At 36.4% G+C, this 27,991-nt stretch overlaps 1 protein-coding gene across 3 annotated transcripts in view; it reads right to left on the bottom strand.

The window, feature by feature from the left end:
• The window catches only part of LOC113228893 (paired box protein Pax-6-like), an 88,246-nt gene that overhangs the window by 20,892 nt on the left and 39,363 nt on the right, over nt 1-27,991 (bottom strand). For all 3 annotated transcript variants that reach the window (XM_026462326.1, XM_026462328.1, XM_026462327.1), the window contains exon 4: nt 17,207-17,465. In XM_026462326.1, the coding sequence (XP_026318111.1) occupies nt 17,207-17,465 (259 nt within the window). The remainder of the gene's footprint in view (nt 1-17,206; nt 17,466-27,991) is intronic.

Raw genomic sequence — 27,991 nt, 5'->3', positions numbered from 1 at the left:
CCCACATTCAAAGTCAAAGAATAATTTATTCCACAGGTAAGATAAATTTACATTTGAAAACGCCATTTTTAAGCTACTGCTCATTCACTGTGCTGACTTCCCCGAGGAGAACGAGCTAAAAATTCTAGGAGTTGCTCTCTTCAAATAAACTGTGGCATACACTAGCCCGCACTAGGGAGACCCTTTATCGCGGGTGTTATGGACATACACATTGACAACCACAAATTACACTCACAAGATAAATAAACGTAGGCCATACAAACATTTCTCCCGGTCCGGGAATCGAATCCGGGACCATTGCCTAGCAGTCCAGCGTGGTAACCGTTCGACCACAAAGGCAGTTCAAAAGTATATCTAACACGTAGTCTTCAGTTTTGTATTATGACTTTTCAATCAAAATGCTTTTTAAATGTCAGCTTTAAACTTACGAAATGATAATCTTAATATACTTCCGGGCACATAATTCGAGCCACCTCGCATTTTTGTACTAAAGGGCTCGAATACAAAAGCAGTGTTATCGTGGAAGACAAAGGTTTCCCCCGGTTTCGCACATCCAAATTTCCAACATGGATTTATGGAAAAGACGTTTAGTATACTAATTTCAAAATTGCTTTATAGTTTTTGATCAATCAAACATTGCTTAAGCATTTACACTGAAAATGCGAGGTGACTCGAATTATGGTGTCCGAGTGTATATAACCCGGAACCTTATTGTAAAAACGTAATACGGTTCCCCATTGACAGTCTGTGGTATAATTATACATTGTTTATGTTATGTCTGTGCTATGCGCATGTGGGAGGATCACCGGGGCGGCACTAACGCGAGAGAGGGGCCCGCCCCTTGCGTTTTTTATTTTATATTTTTTCCTTTTGCCCCGACGCCGGCGAATCGCTACGGTGTTATGAAGACAATATTGAGATTTTTAATTAAGATTTATTCAAGATTCATAATCTAAACATGCAAAGTATACTAAACTTCTATGTAATGGGTAACCTTCTTTGTAATCCTGGAATAAAATCAAAACAATTTTTTTTAACACACACACTCATAGCTCCGAACTAAGGAAACCCTGTAGCGCGGGTGTCATGGACCCAACATAGACAACCACAATTTATACCTAAACTCACGAGATAAATAAATATAGGCCATTGCGTGGCAGTCCAGCATGGTAACCGTTCGGCCACTGAGGCAGTTAGGAATCGAGTCATCATCAGATCTTACGGATTTCTCTAGGTGCTTGATGCCGGTCATTCTAAGACTAGTGTTTCAAACCTAATTTCCTTGGCAATTTCTATTATTTAAATGTTCAAGTATTATTATCGCGTAATTAGTAAATAATATTTCACGATCCAGCACTGGAGTATTAAATAATATTGCACGATAAAAAACCGTATACATAAATAATAAAAATTGTCACGGAAATTAGGTAGTTCGAGAATGATCGATGCAGGTCTTTATATTGGGTTGAACAGCTTTCTTACCTGTGAAAAACTTATGAAAGTCTCTAAAAACCAAAACAAGGACCTGCAACAAGCACATTGAAAAACTCGTAAGGTCCGCTGGTTCGTCTGTGGCTTAGTTGGCATAGCGTCTGACACGGTTTGCTAGAAGACGTCGGTTAAAATCCTGCCGGATCGAAGGAATTTTTTCTAAGTGTTCGATCTTTGTACTAATAATTATAACTAGTGGAGTAATTTCACAAATAATCTCAGTACAGAGTACTAAAAAAAACCGACCTCAAAACTTCGTGGAATTACATCTATTTGCCAAGTTTTATTGAAATTGGTTATCGGAAAGTGCGCATACCCGGATTCATCCCCTAGTTCACCACTATACGGGACTTAACACAGGAGATAATAAAAATCGATCCTTACTGCTTAAAGAAAAACACCTTGAATTGGAGAATAGCATAATCAACCATTAAAATAATTACTCGTTATGATAAAATTTAGGCGCTACTTATAAAAATGAGTCTTCATGTGTGAACAGCAACCCTTACAGGCGGATGATTTCCTTCAAAATTAAATGGGACCACTATGGAGATACCCTCTTTCCTACAAAAAAGAATCATCAAAATCGGTGCACAAAAGCCGGAGTTATCGCGTAAGACACATACAAAAAAAATATACAATCGAATTGAGAACCTCCTCCTTTTTTTGAAGTCGGTTAAAAATGATTGACTATTATGGTGGTGAAACATCCTGACATTCAATAAAACTTAATTAAAAATCCATTTGTCTTAATAAATAAAAAGCCGTGGTAGCCTAATTGGTTTGACCTACTGCCACTCAAGCAGAGACTGGGTTTTTCGCAATTTATGTGCGAAATTTCACTTGAAATTTACCATGAGCTTTTCGGTGAAAGATGTGATGATTACCTAAAAAAATCCCTAATCTATAGTACTGCAATCATTTAGAAGAGAAACGATATATACATATTATTGCCTGCGCCTGTACCTATAGTATACGTAGCTTTATAAACGCGTCTCAAATTAACAGCCATAATTACAGCTAACGTGGAAGGGATGGTTAGGAAAGGGAGAGCTTTTACTGCGTTTTCATGTTTTATAATCCGGTTACATGCGTTATTGGCCCCGAACCCTTTGTACGGATGTTGTCTGTGCGACTGAACATAGTGCTTCGTTATGAGGGATAAGGGTACGTGTAGGTAATATGGTACTAAAGAGATCGCATACTGGTCCCTTGCACACTTAAATTCAAATGTTTGGCTGCATGAAAGCAGACATACAGGAGGTCAGTTACGTCCAGAGATGCGTAGTGAATTATAACGCAATCTACTGTCCCGGGTTTTAACCGTGTTTTTACCCGAAGCGCCGGGTTTTAACACATTTCTGCCCAAAATCGTGGGCAGAAACAACGAGTTCGGAATAATTATATAAATATTTATATATATATATAAGAATAATTATAAATATAATTTCATACTAATTACAAATTTCAATCTAAAAAATCTTTTTTAGACGAAAAATAAGCGTCTCTACGCAATACGCCACCTTACAATCCTGTGATTACGATTATGGCCACATTATGATTCGATTTTTATGAAGATTGATTCAAGCGCATACGATCTAACGATTTTTGTATCGGTTCGATTCAATAGAAAGACGAATCGTCCAGATAAGAAAGCAATAAACATTTTGTAATAACATTAAATTTGCAACAAATACATCGAGTTCTTAGGCTTTCGCGACTGTTACACATAGGAAATGAAACGATTTTTCCGGATTTAAATCGCGTATATTTGTTTTTTCAAAGAAATCAACGTTTCGGGCCCATTTACAGGTCCCATGGTCACGGCTGACTGAAGTGGTACAGTCATCAACCAGTTATGTCTAATATTAATGCAAACCACCCTATTTTTCATTATAGTTACAAAAGTTATTAATTAAATACCTTGTTTTTAATTTTACGAAGAAACATTTAAATGTACGCTACATTACGTTTTACAAATTATTTTATTGAATGAATTTTTATTAATTTAAATTTATTAATAATTAATACTAGAAATTAGAATGCACTAAAACATATTAATTAGTACTGCAGTCTTATGTCTGTTTGGGATTTTTCATTAGAGGAAATACTGGATCCCAAACTGGTGGTACAGAGAAACCATCTTCCCTGTTGAAATTATGATGTTTTTTAATTTCAATGGCCTCTCGCAGCATCCTGGGTAGATAACGGACTTCTTTTGCAAGGACCTGGGGTTTGTCCAACTTCATTGAAAGTGTAGGTTTATCCATGACATGCTCGCAGACTGCAGACTTGTTTACTCTACGGTGTTTGACATCAGCTATATATGTTCTTTGACGCGGGTACAAATACTTCGCTTCGTTTGTCCAATATAAAAGAGACTTAACTAAAAGAGACTTAACTGACTCTTTGGTCGAACGGTTGCCATGCCGGTCTGCCACGCAGAGGTCCCAAGTTCAATTCCCGGGCCGGGAGAAATATTTGTATGGCCTAAATTTATTTCTCTCGTGAGTTTGGGTGTAATTTGTGATTATCTATATGTTTGTCCATGACACCCGCGACACAGGGTTTCCCTAGTGCGGGGCTATGTTGAGTGTGTGCGTTATTAGTTACAATCGAAAAATGCCAATTATGGAACAATATTGTTCCATAATTGGCATTTGTTTGAGAAAATGGAATGAAATAGAGAAAGAAATCATTTATTCCTTGAATAAACAACACATTACATATGCATTTTATAATAAATATAAAATGCATATGTAAATAATAATATTAGTTAGGAAGTTTGAATTTAAAAAATTCAAACTTCCTAACTGATACTACTTGCATTATATAAGCGAAATGTCTGTTAAGTTTTCATGCATAAACCACTAAATCAAAGCTAAATTTTGGTATAGACATAGATGGGACCTAGGAAAAGGACATAGGTTACTTTTTGTTACAAAAATAAGTTTCAAAGGGGCTGAAATGATTATTTGTATGGAGAACCAATCTTTTGTCAAGCAGTGGCGTGTCTTTAAATGGTCCTTTTAAATTTGCAAAAGTTGAAGGCAAAAAAAGCTAAACGGTCATCTTTTTTAATGGTTGATCCTTTTTCTCTGAGACAAAATAAATTAAATCAATCGTTATATTTTAATCTGTTCTGAGCTACCTAAAAAATGTTTGATTTCTATAAATTGACTTTGATAGTTTTATGTTGGGCCCCATAACAGAGACAAATGCGAATTAAAAATAAAATTTAGATATTTGATTTCAAAACTAAGTAAACATTGATTATATTTGTAAACTATTATTATATTAATTATAATATTATTCTATTCTATATTTCAGGACAAATTATGCAATTTGACCTGAAAACATGTTCGGAAACGCAAGCAAATTGGTTTCTGGCACTCGCCGGCCGCTGCCGCGCCACGCTCCTTTCGCTCTCTCTCTACTAACCTAACTTAACCTACCGAATGGAGGGTGCAACCAAGCAACCAATTTATTAGGAGATCAATATCAAAATATATACTGGTTAAAAGAAAAGACCAATAATAAAAAAAGAGTATCTTTTATTATTTTTCAATACCAAATATTAATTTAATATGCTTAAACATAATAATAGTATTACTTTGAATGCAGTTCATTTATAATTTATCCGTAGATCAACTAATATAGACGGGACAATTTATGTACATATCAAACATAAAAATAAATATCGTTTATTTAAAAAAAGTGGACTTTTGCAATAGATATCGACGAGGATCAAATAATATTATCCCTCAAGTAAAGTAGCGCAGTAGGTTATTCGAATTCTCGGCACCAGCTAGTATTCCATGCATTGAGTATAATAGAAATGAAATAAAGGCCATCCATCCCTGGCAACTCATCAGGCAAATGGGCCTTATATGACTTTTAAATATCAACTCATTTGCACTGAAACCACAAATTAGAAAGCTGAAATAGTACAGTGCCAACAACTGACCTGTGTGTACGTCTCCGTATATTCCAAGAATATTCTGTATTTATCGTAATAAAGATAGTATCTCTAATAATGTCTATTCCATTCAAATCGGTGGTGTGGGAAAAACAGCAAAACATCTAATTACAAAACAAACACATTTCATCGGTAATTAAATATTAAATATGTATTTTTTCAAGTTTCAGTAGTCATTATAGCAAAGCTCAAGTTAAACTGGTCGATTTCAAGTGAAACAATTGACGACACCCGTCAATTGTTTCGAATCCGGGCTGGCCAATCGGAGCGCAGTTGTCACCGCAATGATTTGGCAGAATAGCTTTCGTACAAATTTAATGACATTTCGTCTCTCTGACATTTCTGGTTATATACTCGATGATTATAGCAGTACACAGGGTTATTTGTAAAATACTAACAATCTCGCAAAGTCATATAACTAAAATCACAAACAACAACTTTTGTACTAACAGTTTTAAATTATTCCAATTACCATTAGTACTCTAGTTATATACTCGATGATTTCATGTAAGTAACGCCTGTAAATTCAGTTAGAAATATTTCTAATACCTACTCTTCAAGTACATACTAGTCTCTACAAACTAGATTTTAGATCGTATCCAACAACGCTAATTCCATAAAGGTTTAACCGCACCCTTGTCACTCGAATGTGCCATACAGAGAAAGGGTAACGCGTAATGAAGGTGGATTTAATTGCTATTTTGCGTGTATGCCTCCCGAGGGCTCGAGGCCTTTCATCCAGAGACGGGACGGGTCCGGAACGCATCCGGGTTGGTCGTACGCGTAATAATCCCATTTAAGCCGGTTTGTTTGAGGTTTACACGATTAACGTTAAATAAAGAAGTAAAAATAAAACAGTGTTTTATTATCGCATATCGCAAGAGTCTATAAATGCAGAACATTTATAGACTCTTTAAAATATTAGTCCATATGGGGTCAATGAACGTCTAAAGATTTGATGAGGAAGAAAAGTCAGGTGTAAAAATAGTTTAAAATTACGTAACGGTAATAATTATGACATGTTAAGATTACAAAAAAATCGTTAATAAAAAGTCACATTATAAAAAGTCATTAACTGACTGTTTAGATTTATGTTTTTTTTATAACTAACTATATTGATTGGTTTACACTTTTGCACTAAGAAACAATGAAATGTTATTGCAGTTAATGCTATTATATTTAATTTTTAATTTTATTGTATATATTTAAATTAAATTCATTTTTCATAAATGTATTTCAATTATTACGTTCAAAAATTATAAATATTTTTAGTTTTTATAACTTTCTAAGTCAGCATTTGGTTGAGTAAATGAGCTTACCTGTTACTGGAGTACGTATAAGAAGAATGCAGAATGTAACCTCTAGTATAAGCATTATATATATAATTCATATAAAAAAGCCGCGGTAGCCTAATGGTTTTACTTACCACCTTTCAAGCAGAGGTCGTGGGTTCTAATCCGGGATTACACCTCTAAGCTTTTCGAAATTTAATTTGAGTTTACCGTCAGCTTTTCGATGAAGAAAACATCACGATGAAACTTGCACGTCGAAGAAAGGTCACACCCATGGAAAGCGTGTGAAGTCCCCAACCCGCATTGGGCAAGCGCTGCGGACTATGACCTAAACCCTCGCCTGAGAAGAAAACCCGTACCCAGCAGTTGGACGTACATATGGGTTGATGATGAAACTCATATCATTATTACTGAGAAACTAATCCGATAAAACGTTAATTCAAACATCACTGAACTTTCTATCCATACAGTCCAATATTTTTTCAAATAAGTTTTGTTTATAGTGCCCCAACTTATCAACCCTACCAACGTTATGTGGGAAGGGTACTATGACCTGTGCGAGCGAACTAACGAATTATTATTTATTGAGTTTTTTTGTGATATAACTTCACTAGTTTCCTTGAACTCACGTCCATGCTGCACCGTAGCATTGCTCTAACCACCAGAGCTACGGGCCCATACACATACATAGTTACCGAGTCGTCGAAATTCTCCTATGTGTTTTTGTTTTACTCCTTTTGACTTTAACTTTTTAACTGCTTCCGTGGCCGAACGGTTACCATGTCGGACAGCCACGCAGAGGTCCCGGGCTGGGAGAAATATTTGTATGGCGTACATTTATTTCTCTCGTGAGTTTGAATTACACCTAATTTGTGGTTGTCTATGTGTGTGTCCATGGCACCCGCGACACAGGGTTTCCCTAGTGCGGGGCTATGTTGAGTGTGTGTGAGTGTGTGTGTGCGTTGTTATAGTTCTTTGTTTGTTACTTTCGGCATTCGTCGCCTTTAGTGACATCTAGTGAGAGATTTTTGAATAACCTTCTCACAGCAATGACAAGGTTATATGAGCGACTTTCTAAGTTATGCACATAGCATTTATATACTAAATTCACATATTAACCAACCCCATACAGATTAACGTTCCACCACACACATACCAGCTTATATACATATGTGTTATATCCAATAGGCGTTAGACGGGCGGTTCAAAGCGGCCCTTTGATGTGATGAGCCTAAACGGGCGCTATTTTCGTCTGTCTTAGCTGAGAGGGGTAGATTTTAATTTTAATATGGCATAGCGTGGTTGGGAATAGGGGGATTATTTTGTATCAACACTACGTCGCAGATGGGCACGGTTATTGTCTTAGAAGGGAGTTCGGGACATTATTCAGCATGCTGGAGTTTGTATAAACGGTAGGTACTAAAGATTTATCTTGCAATTACCACTAATTCTCCTACTTAGGTTGTCAGACCTGATCATGGGACTAGTGATTCAAGTAGTGCAACTTTTTATGATTCAGCTGTTTGATATAAGAGCAATTTCTGTTTTGTGGACACTGTCCACATAGGACGAACAAGTCGTGCACGCCTATCCATAACAGTTGCAGTGCTTTAAATCGCAAAGATTTTAGGGACACTGCCATTGCGCCCGTCACCCTGAGACAAGTTAACCATAGAGGCAACGTATGTATGTCTCTAACCATAGACAATACAACACATTGCAACTGCAGCAGTATAGAAATAATCCAAGTATATGGCACTATAAGCAAGATACACACTTTAAACATGTACAGAGACAGTGTAAAATATATTGACACTGTAAACAATACATACATGTATACAGACTACAATATAGTCGCTTATATACATACATGTGTATCATATAAATGTACAGGGAGTTCCACGGCTATGGAACACGGAGGGAAAGTACTTCAAAGAAGGTAGATAGGATATTTTGTTTCATGGAGACATTATTTTATTTTTAAAAGTAATAGTGCATTCAAAATTTAAAATGGTATTTGCCTCATCTGGAAATTGAACCGAACAATGGTGAAAAAGAAATATTGTATTTTTATCAAAAGGGTCAATTATACGAATTATTTATTTATAAGCACTTAGTTTTTTTTATGATTCTAAATGACGGGACGAACAAGTCGTGCGCCTGGTGGCAAGCGACACGCAGTTACAGTAACACTCAGAGCTTTAAATCACAAAGGTCTGAGGGGCTGTACACTGCGCCCGTCACCTTGAGAACATAAATTGACAAGTCTCATGTGCCTGTAATTTCACCAGCACCCTTACTCTTCCAAATCGGAACGCAGTACGGTACGGAGCGAAATACTCGCATTACTTCTTGGCGGCAGAAATAGGTAAGATGGCAGTACTTACCTGGACGAACTCTTTCACAAGGAGCTCTACTAGGTCCTCTATATATTGCGTTATATGAATTGTCAATTAAGTGACCTTTTTGCGATTTGAAATATGAATCGTTGTAGGATCTCATAGTGATTCTGCCAATGCGACCTTTTTAGCCCTGCAGCTTTTATACCTAGTTGCGGTGTGGGGTCATTGTTTTCCTAACCTTTCAGGTGCCGAAAACATTATCCTTAAACAGAAGGGCCTGTTTTCTGGAATACTTATAGTGCGCGTTCCGAATTCTTATGGCGTAGTGGTGGTAGTGGTTCAACAATAATATTGTACTTACAATATATATACACGTTATATAACTTATTACAGTATCTATAGGTAAATATGTTAACAGCCTTATTTTTCAATGAATCTATAAGTTATTATGTATAATATTCTATGGACAACCTGCGGCAATACTTAATATAATTACAGTCTAAACAAGAACAAGTATAAATAACAACAACGAGAATTCATCGAAGTAACTAAGAAAGAAAAGGGCCCAAGAAAAACGCAGTCCATTACGACAATAGTGTAATATCTCACGCCACAAATAAATATTCAACGCGCAATGTATCTCACTAATTTACAACTACCCGACCCGTAATAACCATTTATCCGCACCTATAAATATCCTTGGGGACATTTTTCTTTGCCTTATCTTGAGACACCAGACAGTATACCCTTCCCTTTCTATCTCATTACGAAGTTTATACATTTGTCTCTTTTCTTTTTGTATTTATCACGCATCTCCCTTTTCATAAGGGACGTTTTATTTAGTTTCCACTAGTTGCGATTTATTTCTATGGACGTACTTTAACCTTGTACTTTTACATGCCTTAAGTTTTCAGGGACTGTTTGGAAAAAGACGGTACGTACACTTTTGTCAATGTAATATAAAAGTAAGCTGTCGTTTTAAAGGGCTCTTTTGCTCTGCAACTTTTAAAATTTCGAACAGCAATTATATAATTAATAATTCTGTTTAGGGCTTATTGCCATGCGTTCTACACTAGTCAATTCTGGTACCATTATACTAAGCGATCTTTTGATAGACTCAAGAGTTCAGTACAATAATGCATTTCGTGCTATGCTGCGGCTTCCCTGGCGGTGTAGTGAGTCTGGCATGTTTGCCGTGAATAGAGTAGATGATTTTTTCGCCTTAATTAGTAAGCGAACACTCCGTTTTTAAAATATAAATCAATTATAGTTATACAATAGTAATAATAATAATTATTTACGTCGTTAATAATAATAATTTTCGGTTAATAAAATTCAATTTAATTGTTATGTAATGTTAAATTTATTAATGGGTGTAGAAACATTTTATTTTATTTTATTATTATAGTACAATAGTAAAATTTCAAATGTAGTATAACGACTACCTTATTCTTATTCCTAATGATTTGTTCAAACGAGGGAGCGTTAAGCTCAACACACATACGGTCTAACAGATTTTATTCTACAAGGGGACTTAATAAAGGCAATTAATTGATCAATTCGATTTCTTTAATAAGACACCTTTGTGGCGTGACGATGATCAATGTCATAATGTTACAATTCGTATCCTGGGTATAATAAAACTTCTTGTGATCATTCGTCACAAAGTCATAGAAATAATACGAAGTACAGGAAACAAATTATATTATACATAGATTATATATTATATTTCTTATAGATGGCGCTACGGCTAAAAAGTCGTTGAAAAACCAAATTCAAAAAATCCGACAACAAAATTCGTGAGGTCCGCTGGTTCGTTCCATGGCTTAGTTGGCATAGCGTCTGCCACGGTTTGCTACAAGACGATCGGTTCGAATCCGGCCGGATCAAAGGACGTTTTTCCAAGTGTTCGATCCTTGTATTAATAAATATAACAAAGTAGTGGAGTAATTTCACAAAAAATAATTAAATTGTCAATTCAATACACATTTAAATAATGTATAATCAGAGATGGGCTTTAATTTGAAATTTAACATGAGTACTTCGGTGAAGGAAAACATCTCGATGAAACCCGCACATCGAAGAAGGTTTACAACCCTCGGAAAACGTGTGAAGTCCCCTAACATCCTCGCCTGAAAGAAGATCCGTGCTCAGCAGTGGGACGTATAAAAGGGTTGATGATGATGATGAGAGATGGGCTAGCGCCCGGGGTTTAACCCGGCGATTTGTTGACGCCGGGTTTAAATCGGGTTAAAACCCATTAATGGCGGAAATCGAGGGCAAAAATTATTTAAAACTAAATATTTGTTGTAAATCGAGTTTTGTGATATTGTTACAAAAGGTTTATTGCTTGATCTAGACGATTCGAGTTGCCTTTCTATTGAATCGATTCGCTTGAAAATCGCATTGAAACAAATCGATATAAAAAATCGTTAGATCGTATGCACTCGAATCGAAAAATGTGCTTCCTTAGTAGTGAGAATCCATAGGATTGCAAGGGTATTGTTTGGAGTTGCCTGTTTTTCGTCTAAAAAATATTTTTTACGTTGAAATTTGAAATAAGTATGAAACTACACCAAATTTCATATTCGCCGATTCCTCCCAAGATTTCGGGCAGAAATGGATTAAAACCGCTGGGTTTCTGGGTTCTGCTTGCTTTGGGTAAAAACGCGGTTAACATCCGGCTTTATTGAGTTTTAACCCTCTGTTTGCTCTGTTTTTAATAATAACTCTCTTAATTAAGCATAAACAATAACAATAATAGCGCATACACTTATAGCCCTGCAATAGGGAAACCCTGTATCGCGGCTGCCATGGACACACGACTACAAATTACACCCAAACTAACGAGAGATATTAATGTAGGCCATACAAATATTTCTCCCGCCTCGGACATCGAACCTGGGAAAAATATGCGTGGCAGTCCAGCATGATAACCGTTCGGCCACGGAGGCAGTTAAACAAACAACAGTTAAATAAATAAGTTATCGAATTTAATATTAGTAGAAGTAGTAGAATTACTAAATCTTCTCCAGAAAATTTATCATTTTTATATTAGATATGGCGTTCATTGGTGCGGTTAAAGGGCACCTTGAAGGATCATCAACTGTAAAATACTTTGACCTGTTATTTATTATATTGGTGGTAGGGCACTTGGTTTATGAACCACTTACACGTAGACGGATTTAATGTGGAAATTACTTTTATCAATTACATCTCAGGCATATAATGCCGATGACTGCATAACATGATTTTAGGGCTAGGTATATAGTTTAGACATTTCCAGGAGCCTTACATTGTCGCAGCATTTGAACACAACTGACCAATACAGAAGTAATTAATTTTTGATTTATTACTAAATTGTATTTAGAATGTCTTTTTTATTTTTTTATTATGACACTAAGTGATTGGACGAACAAGTCGTGCGCCTGGTGGGAATCGACACGCCTGTCCATAACAGTTACAGTGCCACTCTATTAAACTCTGAAGCTCTGAAGCTTTAAATCGTAAAAATCTTAAGGGCACTGCGCCCGTCACCCTGAGGCATAAGTTGAGAAGTCTTATGTGCCTGTAATTTCACCAGTGCCTTTATCATTCAAAACTGGAACTCAGTAATGCTAACATTACTGCTTGGTGGCAGAAATAGGTAAAGAGACAGTAGTCCCCCTGGACGAACTCTTTTACAAGGACCTCTAATGCTACTAAACTGAACGAACCAATTTTGCGCTTGGTGGTAAACGACATGCCTTTCCAGTCACTCACAGCCACTCACTTCAAGGTCTGAGGGGTATTGCCACTGCGCCCGTCACCTGAGACATAAGTTGACAAGTGTCATGTGCCTGTAATTTCACCAGCACTTTTACGAGATTTTGATGAATTCTTTCACAAGCTGCTAAACGTAAATTAGACATCAAGTTATCCATTGATTTTTTTAATTCGTCTTTCTAATGATGGTGAATTTGACGTTCTTAAGATAGGCAGTTATTTTAAAAAGCCTTCTAAATCTTTCGAGACTAAATCTACATCTCCTTGAAGTCCAGAGTGTGGTCGATCAATATAAATTGATACACTGATCACATAGCATAGAACGTGTAATCGTAATCCACAAATCCACAAATCCATTTATTTCATTTGTGATTCATGAATTACATTTAAGCAGATCGTTTGCAAATTAATTATAAAACAATTGTATAACAATTCAGCAGTAAATACGCAGTAATTGAGATTACAAAAGGCAATCGCGGTCGGCAACAGTCGGGTATATTCGGGTTTGCTAGTGACGTGAAAGTAGCGTACCCTGAGGGCTCACTTTGTTACGTTTTCGTATAAAGTGGTATCGTGTCTATGGCAGGCTTTAGATGATTGCTTTGTGCCTATTAAAAGCTAAAGCAGGCAACAGATACGGTAACATTTAGACTTGCTCTAATCGAAAGAACAGATACACAATTTATGTAACAAATTTACAAAAAAAGAAAGGTTATGTTTCAGGTTTCTGTTTAATACCACCGAAACTTTGATTTTGTGGCTGCCATAGTGGTATTTACATAGCTGCCTATTTACATGGGCAGCAGACACAATTACATTATGTCCTGCAAATCCTATACATTTCTAGGTTCTTCGTCATCAATTTGTGGAAAAAAAATTGTACGTTTATAACCATAAATGCAAATTTCAACTTTTCGTTGTAAAGGAAAATACATTTTTCATGTTAGAACCATCGAGTTTAAAACCAGATATAGAGATGAAATAAGGGCTGATAAATTCGAATTCGGGCTGGCCAATCGGAGTGCAATTGTCACCGTAATGATTTGGCAAAATAGTTTTCAAACAAATTAAATGACATTTCGTTTTTATTTTAGTTATATACTCGGTGGTTAGAACTAATAACTAAATGATATTAACTCAGAAACAAAAATCGTGTTACAAAGGCATTATTATTATTCAACCGTTTATTCAAAAGTAATAAAAAAGATTTTTCGTTTATTTTATTTATTAAGGCTGTGTCTGTACAAATATGGTATCCAGTAAAAGTTATTTTGAAGTTGTTATTCATATTGAAAGTTGTTTACATATCTGGCAATATATGACAACTCCGAAAATTTTATTTGTCACCGTATTCATTTCATCGAGCAATACGCAATAAAATGTTATATTGTGAAATTTCTTCATTTTACTCTTATGTATTAGCATCTAGAATTGTCAAAATAATTAAACCATAAAGCAAGGCAGAAATGAAAAAGTAACAAACTTTACTGGTTACTTTTCATAAATAAATATTTGTATACTGTTAATATCTGCATTGATTATTTAAGAAAATAATTAAAAAGAGCCCTGGGCGGTTGATTTCCATAGATAATTAAATAAATTTGTGACTTTCTGAAGACAACTGTCAAGAACAGGATCTATTTTTGTTCTCTGAATTAATATTTTGTTTACCAGGTTTTTCATGAAAATGAATCTTTTCATATTTTGACGACATTTTTATATAGATTAATAAAAATGTCGTTAAAAACCAAAAACAAAGATTTGCAACAAGCACATTGAAAAATTTGTAAAGTACGCTAGTTCGTTCCGTGGCTTAGTTGGCATAGCGTCTGACACGGTTTGCTGGAAGACGTTGGTTCCAATCCAGCCGTATCGAAAGAATTTTTTCTAAGTGTTCGATCTTTGTATTAATAATTATAACAAACTAGTATCGTCGTAGTCGTATAGTATTTAATGGAGTAATTTCTATCAATATTTATAATCATGGTGGTCAAACATTCATTATTTTAAAGATTACGATTAATATCTTACGTTTGTAGGACAACCAATAAAACTATGAAAATTTGTATAGTACAGTAAGCTACTCGGCTCTAGGTGGTAGTTAATATAATTACAATCTAAACAAGAACCATCGTAAATAACGGGGAACGACGAGAAATCTATATATGAAATATGATGACATGGTTTTATTATACCAAGGGTACAAGTAGCAGAAGAGCTCCTTGTGAAAGAGCTCGTCTAGGGAAGTACTGCCACCTTACCTATTTCTGCCGCCAAGCACAACAACACAGACATTATTTTCTTTATAGAGAATTATTAGGACGCTAGAAAAAGAACAAGATGAAACTATCAAATAACTCAACCCGAAGTAGGCACAACGATGTTAGTAAGTGGTAAGGCAACACGCATCACAGCGTCATATTAAATAATCGCGCGCGCCGTTGGGCAGCCGCTGGACCGCGCAGTATTCGATCCGGATCGACTTACAATCTGCAAACACTTTCACACCTCACACTTTTATGAAATTCTGTTATTCAGTAAATTCTGGTTCAGCTAGGTACAGTTTAGTAGCAGTAGAGCTCTTTGTGAAAGCGTTCGTCCAGGGAAGTAATGCTACTTTAACTATTTCTGCCGCCAATTAGACATGTGCGCATTACTGTGTTATGGTTTTGAGGGGTAAGACTGCTAACAGATTGACTGCATATTTGCAGTTAATGCGTGAAGTCGTAATCAACTTCAGGCCGAGACCGCCACTGCTTGAAGTTGATAACGACTACATGCATTAAGTGCATAATATAGTCGATCTCGGCTGCATGAAGTTGGTTTCGTTTGCTTGCAGTTAATGCGTGAAGTCGTTATCCGTGACCTAGACTGTATGAAATTGATAACGACTTCACGCATGAACTGCATACAAGCAGTCAATGTGTTAGCAGCCAAAGACTGCTAGTGAAATTACAGTCACATGAGACTCAAGGTAACGGGTGCGGGTAGTCCCCCTTTCATCATTGCGATTTAAGGTTCTGATTCTACAACTGCTACGAACAGGCCTGTCGCTTACCACCAGACGTTGTTTGTCATTTTGTAAGCAAAGCAATTTAATGTTATATTGGATAACATCACATACGTTGCTCTGATCCCAAAGTAAGTAGTTAAAGCACTTGTGTTGTCTATATCGGAAACAATGACGGTACCACAAACACCCAGACTCAAAACAATATAGAAAAGTTAGTTTTCTAGCTGGGGTTCGAACCCGTGACATCAGAGATAGCGACACCATGAAAACCAGTGTTCAATCCGCTTGGCCACGAAGGCCGTCATTAATTCTTATGATGTTTTCCTTTACTACTATTTATTGTCTGAAGAAAAAGGGTTATGATCACTGCTTCTTTAATTACGTTTTTTCTAATCGCAATATGGAATAATCAAATAATAGCCTAATGTGTAATCTACTTGCAATATACTTTGCGAATATAATCTGAATTATATTTTGTGTGCATTGAGCGATTTGAGACAGTTCACTGCATTCGGTTTCGGTATCTCAATACCAAAAAATGTGTAAAACGTTGCAAATTAACTGTTACTGCAACATATATACATATATATTCCCCGGCTGAAATAGAAGCAAAACCTAACGAAAGAACGAAAACTAACCTCAAGGATCTCTATTCCACTGTTCGTCGAATCAGTTATCGGTCATCCGGGATCGAAATTAAAAATTCCATAACTCGGAGCGATGCTGCATTTACTTATGTCGGGAGTTGGAAAAATCCTCAAAGCCACCTAATTGGATACAGTACAGACCACTACAAAGGGGATGTTTGAGATAAAAATGAAAATTAAATCTTCCAACTGGATGGGCAGAGTAATGTTTTTGACGGTACCGTAGGCGGGCTCCCCCCGAACCGCGGCTCGTCGCCTCTCCCCGCCGGGGGAGCCGCAAATCGACTATCAAAATGGTGAAAAAAGTTGTTGTTGCCAGACAGTGTGACCGGCGAGCGGCTGCTGTCGACTGTCTGCCCTTTTTGGTGGTTTGTTTTTAATTAAATAGCGTACGATGATATGCAAACTTTATTATAAATTCTGGTTTTCGAAATTTGTACGGCGGATTTTGTTAGTTTGACAACAAGTTTAAAACGGGTCAACGAAATATTTGCTCATTACGAATTCTGAGCAAGCGTCCTCGTAGAACTAGTATAAATAAATTTAACTAAATTTAGTGCTTTGACATGAATAACTGTTGAAATAGCACAAAATGGCGTTTAATTTTTTGGAACTCAGATATTCTAAGTGTTACTTTAAAACATTTTGTCAAGAATTCATGAATAACATCCACTTACCTTTCTTCATTGGCATTTCGCCTCCGTTGCATCCAATAGCTTGTGGTTGAGGACTCAAACTGTGCAACTGGTATGGAGGGGTTCTGGTGTCAATCTGCGCCGGCCAGGGAGCCCTGGGCCACGTGGGTGCGGACCCTGGGGCCCCTAAGAGTCGCAGCCTCTCGTAGACCGGTGTGGTACACTCGGAGGGAGGTTGCTGGCTGCTGGATTTTTCCTTTTGAGCTGCTAGGTTGCGAAGTACGCGGTTTATTGATGATACCTGATGAAAAATTATAATAAGAAATTAGGCAATTGGAAAGAGGCTGTCGTTGCATTATTTGCATTCCAATTTCTTCTTCTTTCGAGCCCTTTATAGGTACCAAATGTCCCAAATGTCAACCGTGACCATGGGACCTGTAAAGGGCCCGAAACGTCGGTATGTTTGAAAAAACAAATATACGCGATTTAAACTCGGAAAAATAGCTTTTTTTTACGTTTATGCTTTTGTAATGTTTTAAATCCCTTACACAAAAAGAGAGAAAAAGAGTGTCTGTCATCTATCTATGATTCCAAAGGGATGGACTGATATTAAAGCGTTTTTTATTATTATTTGAAGGCTAATTTAACAATGAGCACACATATTCAGCTGTTCAGCTGTTTTCGCAGTTACTTTAAGGCTGTCGAACTCAAAATTTTCATTATAGTTCTGTACCTGTACCTGTACACAGTACTTATAATGTGTATTACAGTTCTGTACACAGATCTATAATGAGTTAAAAAAAATGCATTTGTTGTCATGGATTGTTAACAAAATATACATTAAATATTTTTATGTTTCATTATTTTATGTACTCGTAGAAAAAGTATTCTATTCAATAATTACATAATTAGGTATAAAAATCACGTACCTATTATTTAGGCCACCCGACAAAGTCTCGTGGCCTAAACACGGTACACGACTTTTAGAATCCTCATTATGCAACGATTGCATAAAAGACTATTTTCGAACTCAAATAATCTTCATTTCATTAGTAGTAGCTGTAGAACTCCTTGTTAAAGAATTTGTCCAGAGAAGTATGCCACCTGACCTATTTCTGCCACCAAGCTGTAAAATGAGTATTACTGCGTTTAAGTTATGAAGGGTAGGCGCTGGTGAAATTATAGGCACATGGGACTTTTCAAGTCATGGTGAAGAGCGCATTGACAGTGACCCTCAGATCTTTGCGATTTAAAGCTCTGAGCGGCACTGCAACTGTTACAGACAGGCGTGTAGCTTACCATCAGGCGCGCGACTTGTTTGTCCCGTACTTGTTATCATAATAGTAGTTTATGTAACTGTTACATAATTAAAGGCATTAAAATACAGTGAGGGTTTATAAAATGAGCCGACAGGCGAGTAATAACATCTCACGAGTGTTTTAATGCCTAATTATGTACAGTTGCACTCATTGCTTTATCTACACACATATTATAAGGTCTCTGTGATGTGTTCAGGAACAACATGTTACGACTGGCGAAATGACGGCAAATAAAAACTCTTCTCACGCATCTCATACAACCGTAGTTTTTATTTTTAATTTATAGACAAACTAGAACCGGCCCCAACTATCATATCATTCGATATCAAGTAATGTGTGTAATTGTTAAAATTGTTTGCTAGTGACATTTCATTTCGAATAAAACTTCATCTCGACTGATATTAGAATTGAGGTCTAATCAAATTGTTTTGTTTTTCGGAGATGTTCGAAATTTGAACGTATTAATAACATCAAATTCGATGTTAGAAGCAATAATAACATTTTTACAGATAAGAAATTAGTTGCAACAAAACAGTTTACCTTTATGCTGGTCGTAATTTGCGGTTTTTGAACACAAGAGAGTTTATGATAATTGAGCAGAAAAAAACTTTTAACGTATAATCGCAAGTAGCTTTATTATACCAAGGTCTTTTTTGTACCATGACAATCTCTTCCGCGTTTTAACCGGTCCGTGGCGATTAGCAGTACAGTTAATGTACGACGGTTAATCGACTAATTCACTTTCTCATTTCTATGGAAGAATTTCAAAGTCACCTTACCCAAGTATGTAGGTAAAAGTAATTATGGAAAAATGCCATATTCATAATATCATGTTGTCAACAAAAACATCCCAAGTCAACTCGATACGTTAGAGAGTATCAAGGACAGGATGATATGCACGGTGCGGACAGGCGTGCTTGAATTAATTCCCATATTTCTTTTAAATTATGTAGCAGATAATGAAAGATGAGTGTTATTTATGAGGGACGAATGAGATCGTCTTAAAATTAATAAATAAAGTCTGATTTATAAAGACAGAATGCCGAACAGTGTAATAAGAGAGCGTTGTGCTATGAAAGATGATAATGAGAATAAGATGATGTACGTTACATATACACTTACTACATACACACACACCCACACACACACTTTGTATACTACGATATATATTAGAATAATAACGCATAGAAACCTAGTCCGCACACGATAAGTGAGGCAAATTGAAGCGCGCCCAATGGGCCTACACGAGTGGGCGGGCCTTCAGTGCTCAAGGCCAACTTGCACTGCGAACAGATCAAGAATTTTAGCTAAAAATGACGAAATGTGCTGTAAATGAGTGTAAAACTACGTCAGACAAACATAAAATAAATAGATACTAACATCACATTCCACAAGGAAGTAACGCGTTTCAACTTGTATTTTTATATAAATATTCACTAAAACCGAAAATTAACATACTACTAAAAGTAGCCTACATGAATTTGATTTTTGTCTCACTTGTGACAGTTCGTTTGATATAAAACTATCATTCTATGCGTTATTATTCTAAGTATATATATATATATATATATCGTAGTAGTAGAGTTGTCCAATCAGTAACGTGAGCATTATTGTGTTTCGGTTTTCAGCACTTACATATCGAATAGGTCATTTTAAGTGCATTCTCTTCACATTATTATTCTATTATTTCAATAAACAGTTTCATTTCTAGTCTTAAAGTAATTAATAGTAATATTTTTACACATAGTTCCTCTCATTGGTTCTGATTGAAAGTCAGCTGAGAACTTAGGCATATGCAAAGTCAGCGCCCTTTCACTGCTACGACAAAAATGTTTTATTTTTCCTTTTGCATTTAATCTATTTATATATGTCTTTAAGACGGAATGCCGAACAGTGTAAGAGAGTGTTATGGTATGAAAGATGATGTAGAGATCAGGATGGAGAGTGGGTGCTTCGACGGTTTGATTATGTAGAAAGAATGAATGTTGGTAGATTGATGGCACAAATTCATGGAGTGAATATGGATGGAGGTAGACTTCGGGGTTCATAAAAACGACGGGTTAAAAGTACCAGAATAAACGGGCATGTGTGAAGAGGCTGTGGGAATAGAGGAGGCGAATGAGGTTTGTCAGGAGGTGAGGAGAAGAAGGAGATTCCATGCAGAATATCAGCGTTGCAAATTTATAAAATTGGCAGCATTGTGTTGAGCCGAAACCTTTTTAGTACATTATTTGTTATAACTTACCATTTCTGGTTGTATCTTATATATAATACTGCAATGTAACGTGTGGAATAAATGCTTTATCTATCTATATATGTATGATTTATTCATCGTAACTTCTAGTTTTCGTGTTAGACAAAAAAGCATTCGATTAGTATGTGATACTTTATCTTTATTGGCAGTGTGTAGTTTTCATATTCTCTAACGTTTAGGCGCAATTTACATTACATTTACATTTACATTTTACATTGTCGCAGAATGGAATAGAAGAATATTTATTTTGTATATAGCATAATTAACTTTATGTTAGCTGTGTAACGTACAAACTAGATACGAGACGGCAGCCGCGATAGTTTCCGAGACTGCGCGAGAATTTCCCGGAAGACGCGGGACCTGCTTTTTGGCTTGTATCTAGTTTGTACGTTACACAAGTGATATAAAATTTATTATGCTATACACTATTTCGGTACCTAAATTTCCAACCATTTCGTTCCACGACAATGTAAATTGATCCAGACTTACATAATTTCAAGAAGATAATGAAAATGTTTAAATTAGTATCAGATTTATTTCAACTTAGATATCCAAGATTACGTCAAGAAAACCTCTTTTGAATGCGAGGCCACCCGGACCAGCGTCCGGCAGAAAAACCAAAAAGTGTCGCACCAACTGTCACGAGCATGTGACGTCACCGGCGTAACTTAGACGTAGGGCAGGAAGGCCGCAAGATAGATGGTAACATGATACGCAGCCGCGCGGTGGTCCGCGCACTGTGCTGATTGGCAGCTGACGCCATGCCCGATGGACCGAGAAAGCGCGCCACGTTCGAAAAGAACACGTTCTTTTTTTTTAAAAAAAACAAGAAACATCTCCTTTGTCTAGCACGAGATTCGATAACGGTCAGTCTTTTTCATTTTAATAAAAACTAGGTCGACCAGTATTAATTACTGATTCCAACTTCGAAAATATCAAAATAATGATGGATTGGCATTCGTTCGAATGAAACATTATAACAACTCAATTAAAAGTCAACAAACATCGCACCAATCGTTAAGAAAGAAAAATCCTTTAAAAGGGTTGTAGCGAAGTTTTCTTGCAAATGAAATGTAAATTTTTAACAAGCTTGACAAAATGACTGAGACGGAGCCAATGATTTGAGCCAATTAAAATACTTTCTCTAATTTCGCTAATTGTTGCAGGCAATTTACGTTTTTGTAATTGGAAACAAGGTTCCTTTTGTGAATATTACATACTGGATTATAAAACTAATTTCGCGTAGACAGGGACAGGCGACCCGTGCTCAAGCCTGGCCATGTGTGAACAGGCGTCTGTGCACTGGCCGTTTGTAAAAAATAAACTCCACGCAAAGTACAGGCCCGTAAACATTCCCTTAATTCGAATTACACAGATCGATTGACTTGTTTCCACGATTGTATTTAATACCTCAATTAGTAAACCCTTTAACGTGTTTGTATGTGTTTACATGAACAAATTTGCTTTTAAAAAATCATAAGCTCGTACAATAGGTGCACTTTTCGAGCGATTGGTTGCAAAAGCGTTTTTACGGATTTGGAGAGTGTACGGTGAATTAAGTTTTTAATTTGATTTGGTTCAGATATTTCGGTTTTCAAGGACCAGTTCTCAGCCCACTATTGTAACAGACTTTATAGGATTAAAAGTTACAAGTGGTGTAGCAGTTTTTAATGGATCTACTTGGATTAAAGGCGACAAGTGGTTCTCACTTATATTTCTGTAGTATTCTCGTGGTTTTTGCAATGTCTTTTATGTACAGATAAGTTTTTTTTAGAATAAATAAAACATAACATATATATAACCTGTGTATAGTCCCAATACTGGACACAGGCCTCCTCTTACAATGGGAGGGCTTGGGCTGTAGTTCTAAGTGACTGGACGAACAAGTCGTTCGCCTGCAACATGCCTGTCCATGTCCAAACTTGCACACATCTGCGAAGCAATTAAATGATGTGTGTGAAGTTCCCCATCCGCATCAGGTATTTTTTAGTAGCTGTAGAGCTAATTGTCAAAGAATTCGTCCAGGGAAGTACTGCCACCAAACTCATTTCTTCCGCGAAGCAGGTTTACTGTAATGAAAAGTCTCTTAGCCACTGCATTTTTTTACATGCCAACACTAGAATTACTTTAAAATCCAACTTTGACTTCCTAGGTGAGTAGTTTTGTTCTAAGATGCAGAAAAATCATATCCGGAAATCCGAAATTCGAAAAAGTAAAAAATTTACGTTTGGTTCTTGTTTTGAAGGTTACGGGTGCTGGTGAAATTAGGCACATGGGACTCTTTTTTTTCATTTATTTTCCAACACATAATTGTATACATTTATCGTTCTTAAGTGTAACCTACCTACTGCAATCCCTTTAACGGGTTTATACGTAGGTGGTACAGTCATCGCACAGCATTATAGCGCATTCGTTTTGATAAACGAAAATAAACATTAAACTAAATAAAGAGAAATAATGTTAAACAAGAGAAATTGTAAGTATTATTACTAATCATAATATTTTAAATTTTTTATTGCCTTAACTAATTTTTGTATGTATGTATATACTAACAACAATAACTAACAATATTAGTACTTGATCGAATTCTTTCATCAAACAGTACTAGAGTATTGTTTGATGAAAAATGCCTTCAACCAGTTTTTACATTGCTGTAACTGCGTGTAACTACACGCAGTATCAAAGTTATTTTGCATAACTTTTTGAGCAGTCCCTATGTCTAAGTATGCAGTTAGTAGACATGTATCGTCCGCGACCTGGTGCACAGATCCTTCCGCAAACAAGTTACACATTTCGTTTACGTACTTCAAGTATTCTGTAAGGGCAATATTTGAACCCTGTGCTGCCCCTTGCTCCGTCAATATCCAGTCACCAATTCCTCCGTCTATGCTGACTGCGGTGTACCTGTTTTCATGATAGTTTTAAAACCACTTTAATAACGGGCCCTGTGTACTATTGTCATACAGTTTGTCGTAAAGTGCATTTAAGTGTAAAGTTTCAAATGCTTTGCTAAAGCCTGTAAACATAACTATCACATGTTAAAACTATCACTTATCAACTTATGTTAAAGGGTGTCGAGCGCAGTGGCATTGCCCCTTAGATCTTTGCGACTTAAAGCTCTGAGTGACACTGCAACTGTTATGGACAAGCAAGTAGTTGTTCATCCCTTCATTTAGCTATTTAAAAAAAAACATCAAAATCGGCTTACTTTTGCAATACTGACACTTGAAATAGAAAAATATTTCACTGCGCTGTCTTCGCTCTGTCGATACAGTAACGTAGTCGTGAATATATTTTATAAAACGACGGATCTGCACGTACAGTCAAAAGCACATCGAGCTCGGCACTTTGAACCTTTATATAGCAGTATAGAGTTAAATTTAAACTTAAGCATCAAGTTTGACGTGCGGAGAAGTCCCTTACTGTAAAATATTAGTAAATAACAGCAATCAAAGAAGATCGATCAATAGACACCCTCTATTTACTTCTATAAAGTACGAAGTAAAAAAATATGAAAAAAATCGCTCTCTAAGCTTATTGAATAGTATTCGCGCCCCGCGTTCACGGCTCCTGCGCAAATATAAGATAATTTTCTCGCTCCACCTCACTCGGTATTTAGGGGCCACCTTTCATACTTTTTTACGCCGTTTGACGGAGCTCCGTGCTCTACGTACGATCGTTTTAATGTAATTTATTTTGTATTCAAAACGCGACAGATTCCATTTGAGTGTTTCATGAGACGAGGACGTGGAAATATTGTTGAGAAAATAAGACGTGGTTTTCTTTAGCTCTTGAAAGCGCTATTCAATATTGCGTTTAAGTGAAGTTACGTTGTAATATCGTCTTTGAGGTGAAGCTTCGGTGGTGTAGGGTTAGTAATGTTGCCGCTAGATGAGGCTGTCTCGGCTTCGATTCCGGGCGCGTTTTATAGTCGAATTCGAGTAAATATAACTAAACTTAATACTAACAAGTGCAGTGTCACTACAGAAATAAACTCTTAAATTATCAGTAGGAAAAGAACTGTCAAATTTGTCTACACTCACAGACTACTTGATAACTTTACCCATCAAAGTTTGACTCCGAGTGGTTTTTCTTATTGATGATTGAATGACATGGATGCACTGAACTAAAATTAAGTTTAATATGCTCCAACCGATGTCAGATTTTCAGTAGCTACTGCGTTCCGGTTTTGAATGGTAAAGGTGCTGGTGAAATTAATAATAACGCACACATTCAACATAGGATTTCCCTAGTGCGGGACATTAAGGAAATCCTGTGTCGCGGGTGCCATGTACACACATAGACAACCACATATTACACCCAAACTCACGAGAGATATAAATGTAGGCCATACAAATATTTCTCCCGGCCCGGGAATCGAACCTGGGACCTCTGCGTGGCAGTCCGTCATGGTAACCGTTCGGCCACAGAGGCACATTGCACTTGTCAACTTATGTTTCAAGGTGGCGGGCACAGCGGCAGTGCCCTTTCTCTGCTTTAAGTTCTGAGTGGCACTATAACTGCTTTGGACAGAAGTGTCACTTACCACGATAAAGAAAATATATTTAAATCCGTAACTTTCCTTACTGCAAGCATATTTTAGATAAAATCCGAGTCTTTGCGATTTAAATGTACACGGAATAAAAAAAGCAGTGCATTACTGTTAGCATTGTTATCGCGCGAGGGGCGCCGACAAAAGGCAACCTGCTGGCCTATTGTGCCGGCACTCGGCACTTTGCTATCAAATACTCAATATTTTGGGTGAGACGTTTAGCGACGCAACGCGATGCGATTTAAGCGAACGCACCTTTTCGCGTCGTATGCATTTTATTAATTATTCTTTTGTCTTTTGCACTTTTTGTGTTTGTTTATTTGATCAATACGAGTGGATGTTTGTTCGTTCAACAAATGGTGGATTTCATCGCAGATTGCTATGTCATAATAGCCCGAGCTGGTGTCACGGAAAAAGAAAAATTCGCTTAGGGCGACATCTGTAAACTGACGACTTTTCAGGAGACAGGTTTCAAGATTTTACGAACAAAATTTGTCGATATTTTTTTACGTTTAAATAGAAGAGTTATAAAATTTCACGTAATATATTATGAATTTGTTTAATGTAGTTCGTGTTATGTATATGACTTTCATGTGCTAAAAGCACTTTCGATGATCACATGTGGCTTTACTATATCAAGGGTACAAGTTGTTGATTTTTGAACGTTACGTGTAAGTTATGTTTGAGAATTTTGGCATTTTATATTAATAAATAATCTTCATTTTTTCAAGTCTTAGGTTTTTTCAGTGTAGATTTCTTGTACTTACGGTAGAGTCATGTGCTTACATCTGTGTAATATCCAGAAAAGATAATAATAACTTATAAAAAATGAAAACAATAGTTTATGTAAGCACGTGTATTTATTACATTTTTTTAAATTTATTTTGTTTATTTTTTATTTATGTAAGTGCATTGTGTATTTACGTCATATTTAGTGAGCATTTGGTGCGCCGTAAATTGATTATTATGTTTAGTAACCGCAGGTTGCCTGTAACAAATTGTCTATATATGTCTATCTAGCAATAACTCCGTTCGTTGTACCTATCTTTTGTCTTTATTTTTTTCGGTTTTTTCGTATACAAACTATAAATAAACATTTATTACAATGACTTAACATTGCACTATTTTGATTATTTATCATTGGTTAAATATGGGTTCAATGTTCACAGTAATTGAATAAAGCGACTCAAGATTGCCCAACAATACACTTATAATCACGACAGTAGAAATAAAGCTTTACACAAAAGAACTAAGGGTCACCACACATACGCCTCCAACCGCCCCGATTATTCGAAAAGCGAAAGAACGAATGACAAGTCAACACTTAATTTGAAATAATTCGATTCATTCCCACGATTCCAAATTCAAATTTAATTGTACATTTACTATTGTTGGCAATCAAAGAAATGGGTCAATAGTAAGGAGCGCATTCTTTCTTTGTTTGATCAAGAGTTTGAGACTTATAGGCAGTTTATCAATACGCCTTTAGCTTTTATTACGCGCCTCAGGGGGTGCTATGGGAGCGTACGTCTCTTAGGTGAGTTCTAAATGATATTGGGAGTCATTTAAGAGTGAAATGATATGCAGAGATTTATTAGGTGCGTTCTCAGGCCTTCACTACAGTGGGCTTTACAAGGCACTGTGTTTGTTATTTTAAAAAGCGATTGGAATGAGAGTGATGACAGTAAACAATGCGACTTTCGAGTTTAAAACAGACATCTATCGATTTATTGTACAAAAACAGATTTTTTATGATCCTGTCCGTAGCAATTATAGTGCCACTAAGAGCTTTCAATCGCAAAGATCTGCGGGGCATTGCCACTGCGCCCGTTAACCTAAGATATAAGTTGACAAATCCCATGTGCCTGTAATTTCCCTAGCACTCTTACCCGTCAAAACCGGAAGGCAGTAATGCTCATATTACTGCTTGGCGGCAGAATGTAAATAGAAGAAGTTGCTTACGGCAATAATAGCAACCTTTTTCAGTTTCGTCTATTAAATGTCTAACAAGTGCAGTATTGCATACAATCAATACATGTAATTGCCTATTGTCTGTAGTTCTCCTTCTTAGTTTTCGTTAAATTTTAAGTTTTATGTTATAATTTTAACCCAGATCAGTACTTGAGTGCCATGTTATCCTATAAAAGCGGCTCCAACTGAAAATCAGTGTTATAGCAGTCCAATTGTATGCTGAGTTGGATCCGTTTCAGCTTATTAAAACTATAAGTAACTTATTTCTTCTGTATGAGTCTTAATGGGCTGAATAAACGTTTCTTTCTTTCTTCTTTCAAATAGGTAAGGTGGCAGTAATTCCCTGGTCAAAGTCTTTTACAAGGAGCTCTACTGCTACTTAAAATATAGCATATAGGATAAGTATAAAAGTGGCTAGCTGGCAAAGGGCTTGTTAGTTTCAAAACAACATGACGAAAAGAAAAGTTGTCGTTAGAAAAATATTTTGTAATATAGGTTTTATAATGACGGTCAAGTGAAGAAAAAATTGAGAAATCCAGCAAAATCCATTGAAGCAGCGCGTAGTTACACTCGCCAATAATATTATGATTCTCTACCGCCTCCCAATTCTTACCGCCTGGTCCCTACCGCTGCTATCCGTATCCATAATATCTGTAGCGTATTTTGAGACGTGATTTTTCGTAAAGTGACACCAAAGAATGCAGGGTCGTCCAAAGCTAGCATTACAGAGT

This window comes from Hyposmocoma kahamanoa, unplaced genomic scaffold (genome assembly GCF_003589595.1).
Source record: "Hyposmocoma kahamanoa isolate Upper Pololo Valley unplaced genomic scaffold, ASM358959v1 262, whole genome shotgun sequence".
Taxonomy (NCBI): domain Eukaryota; kingdom Metazoa; phylum Arthropoda; class Insecta; order Lepidoptera; family Cosmopterigidae; genus Hyposmocoma; species Hyposmocoma kahamanoa.
The sequence above is the reverse complement of the archived record's forward strand: the minus strand, read 5'-3'. Positions and strand labels throughout refer to the sequence as shown.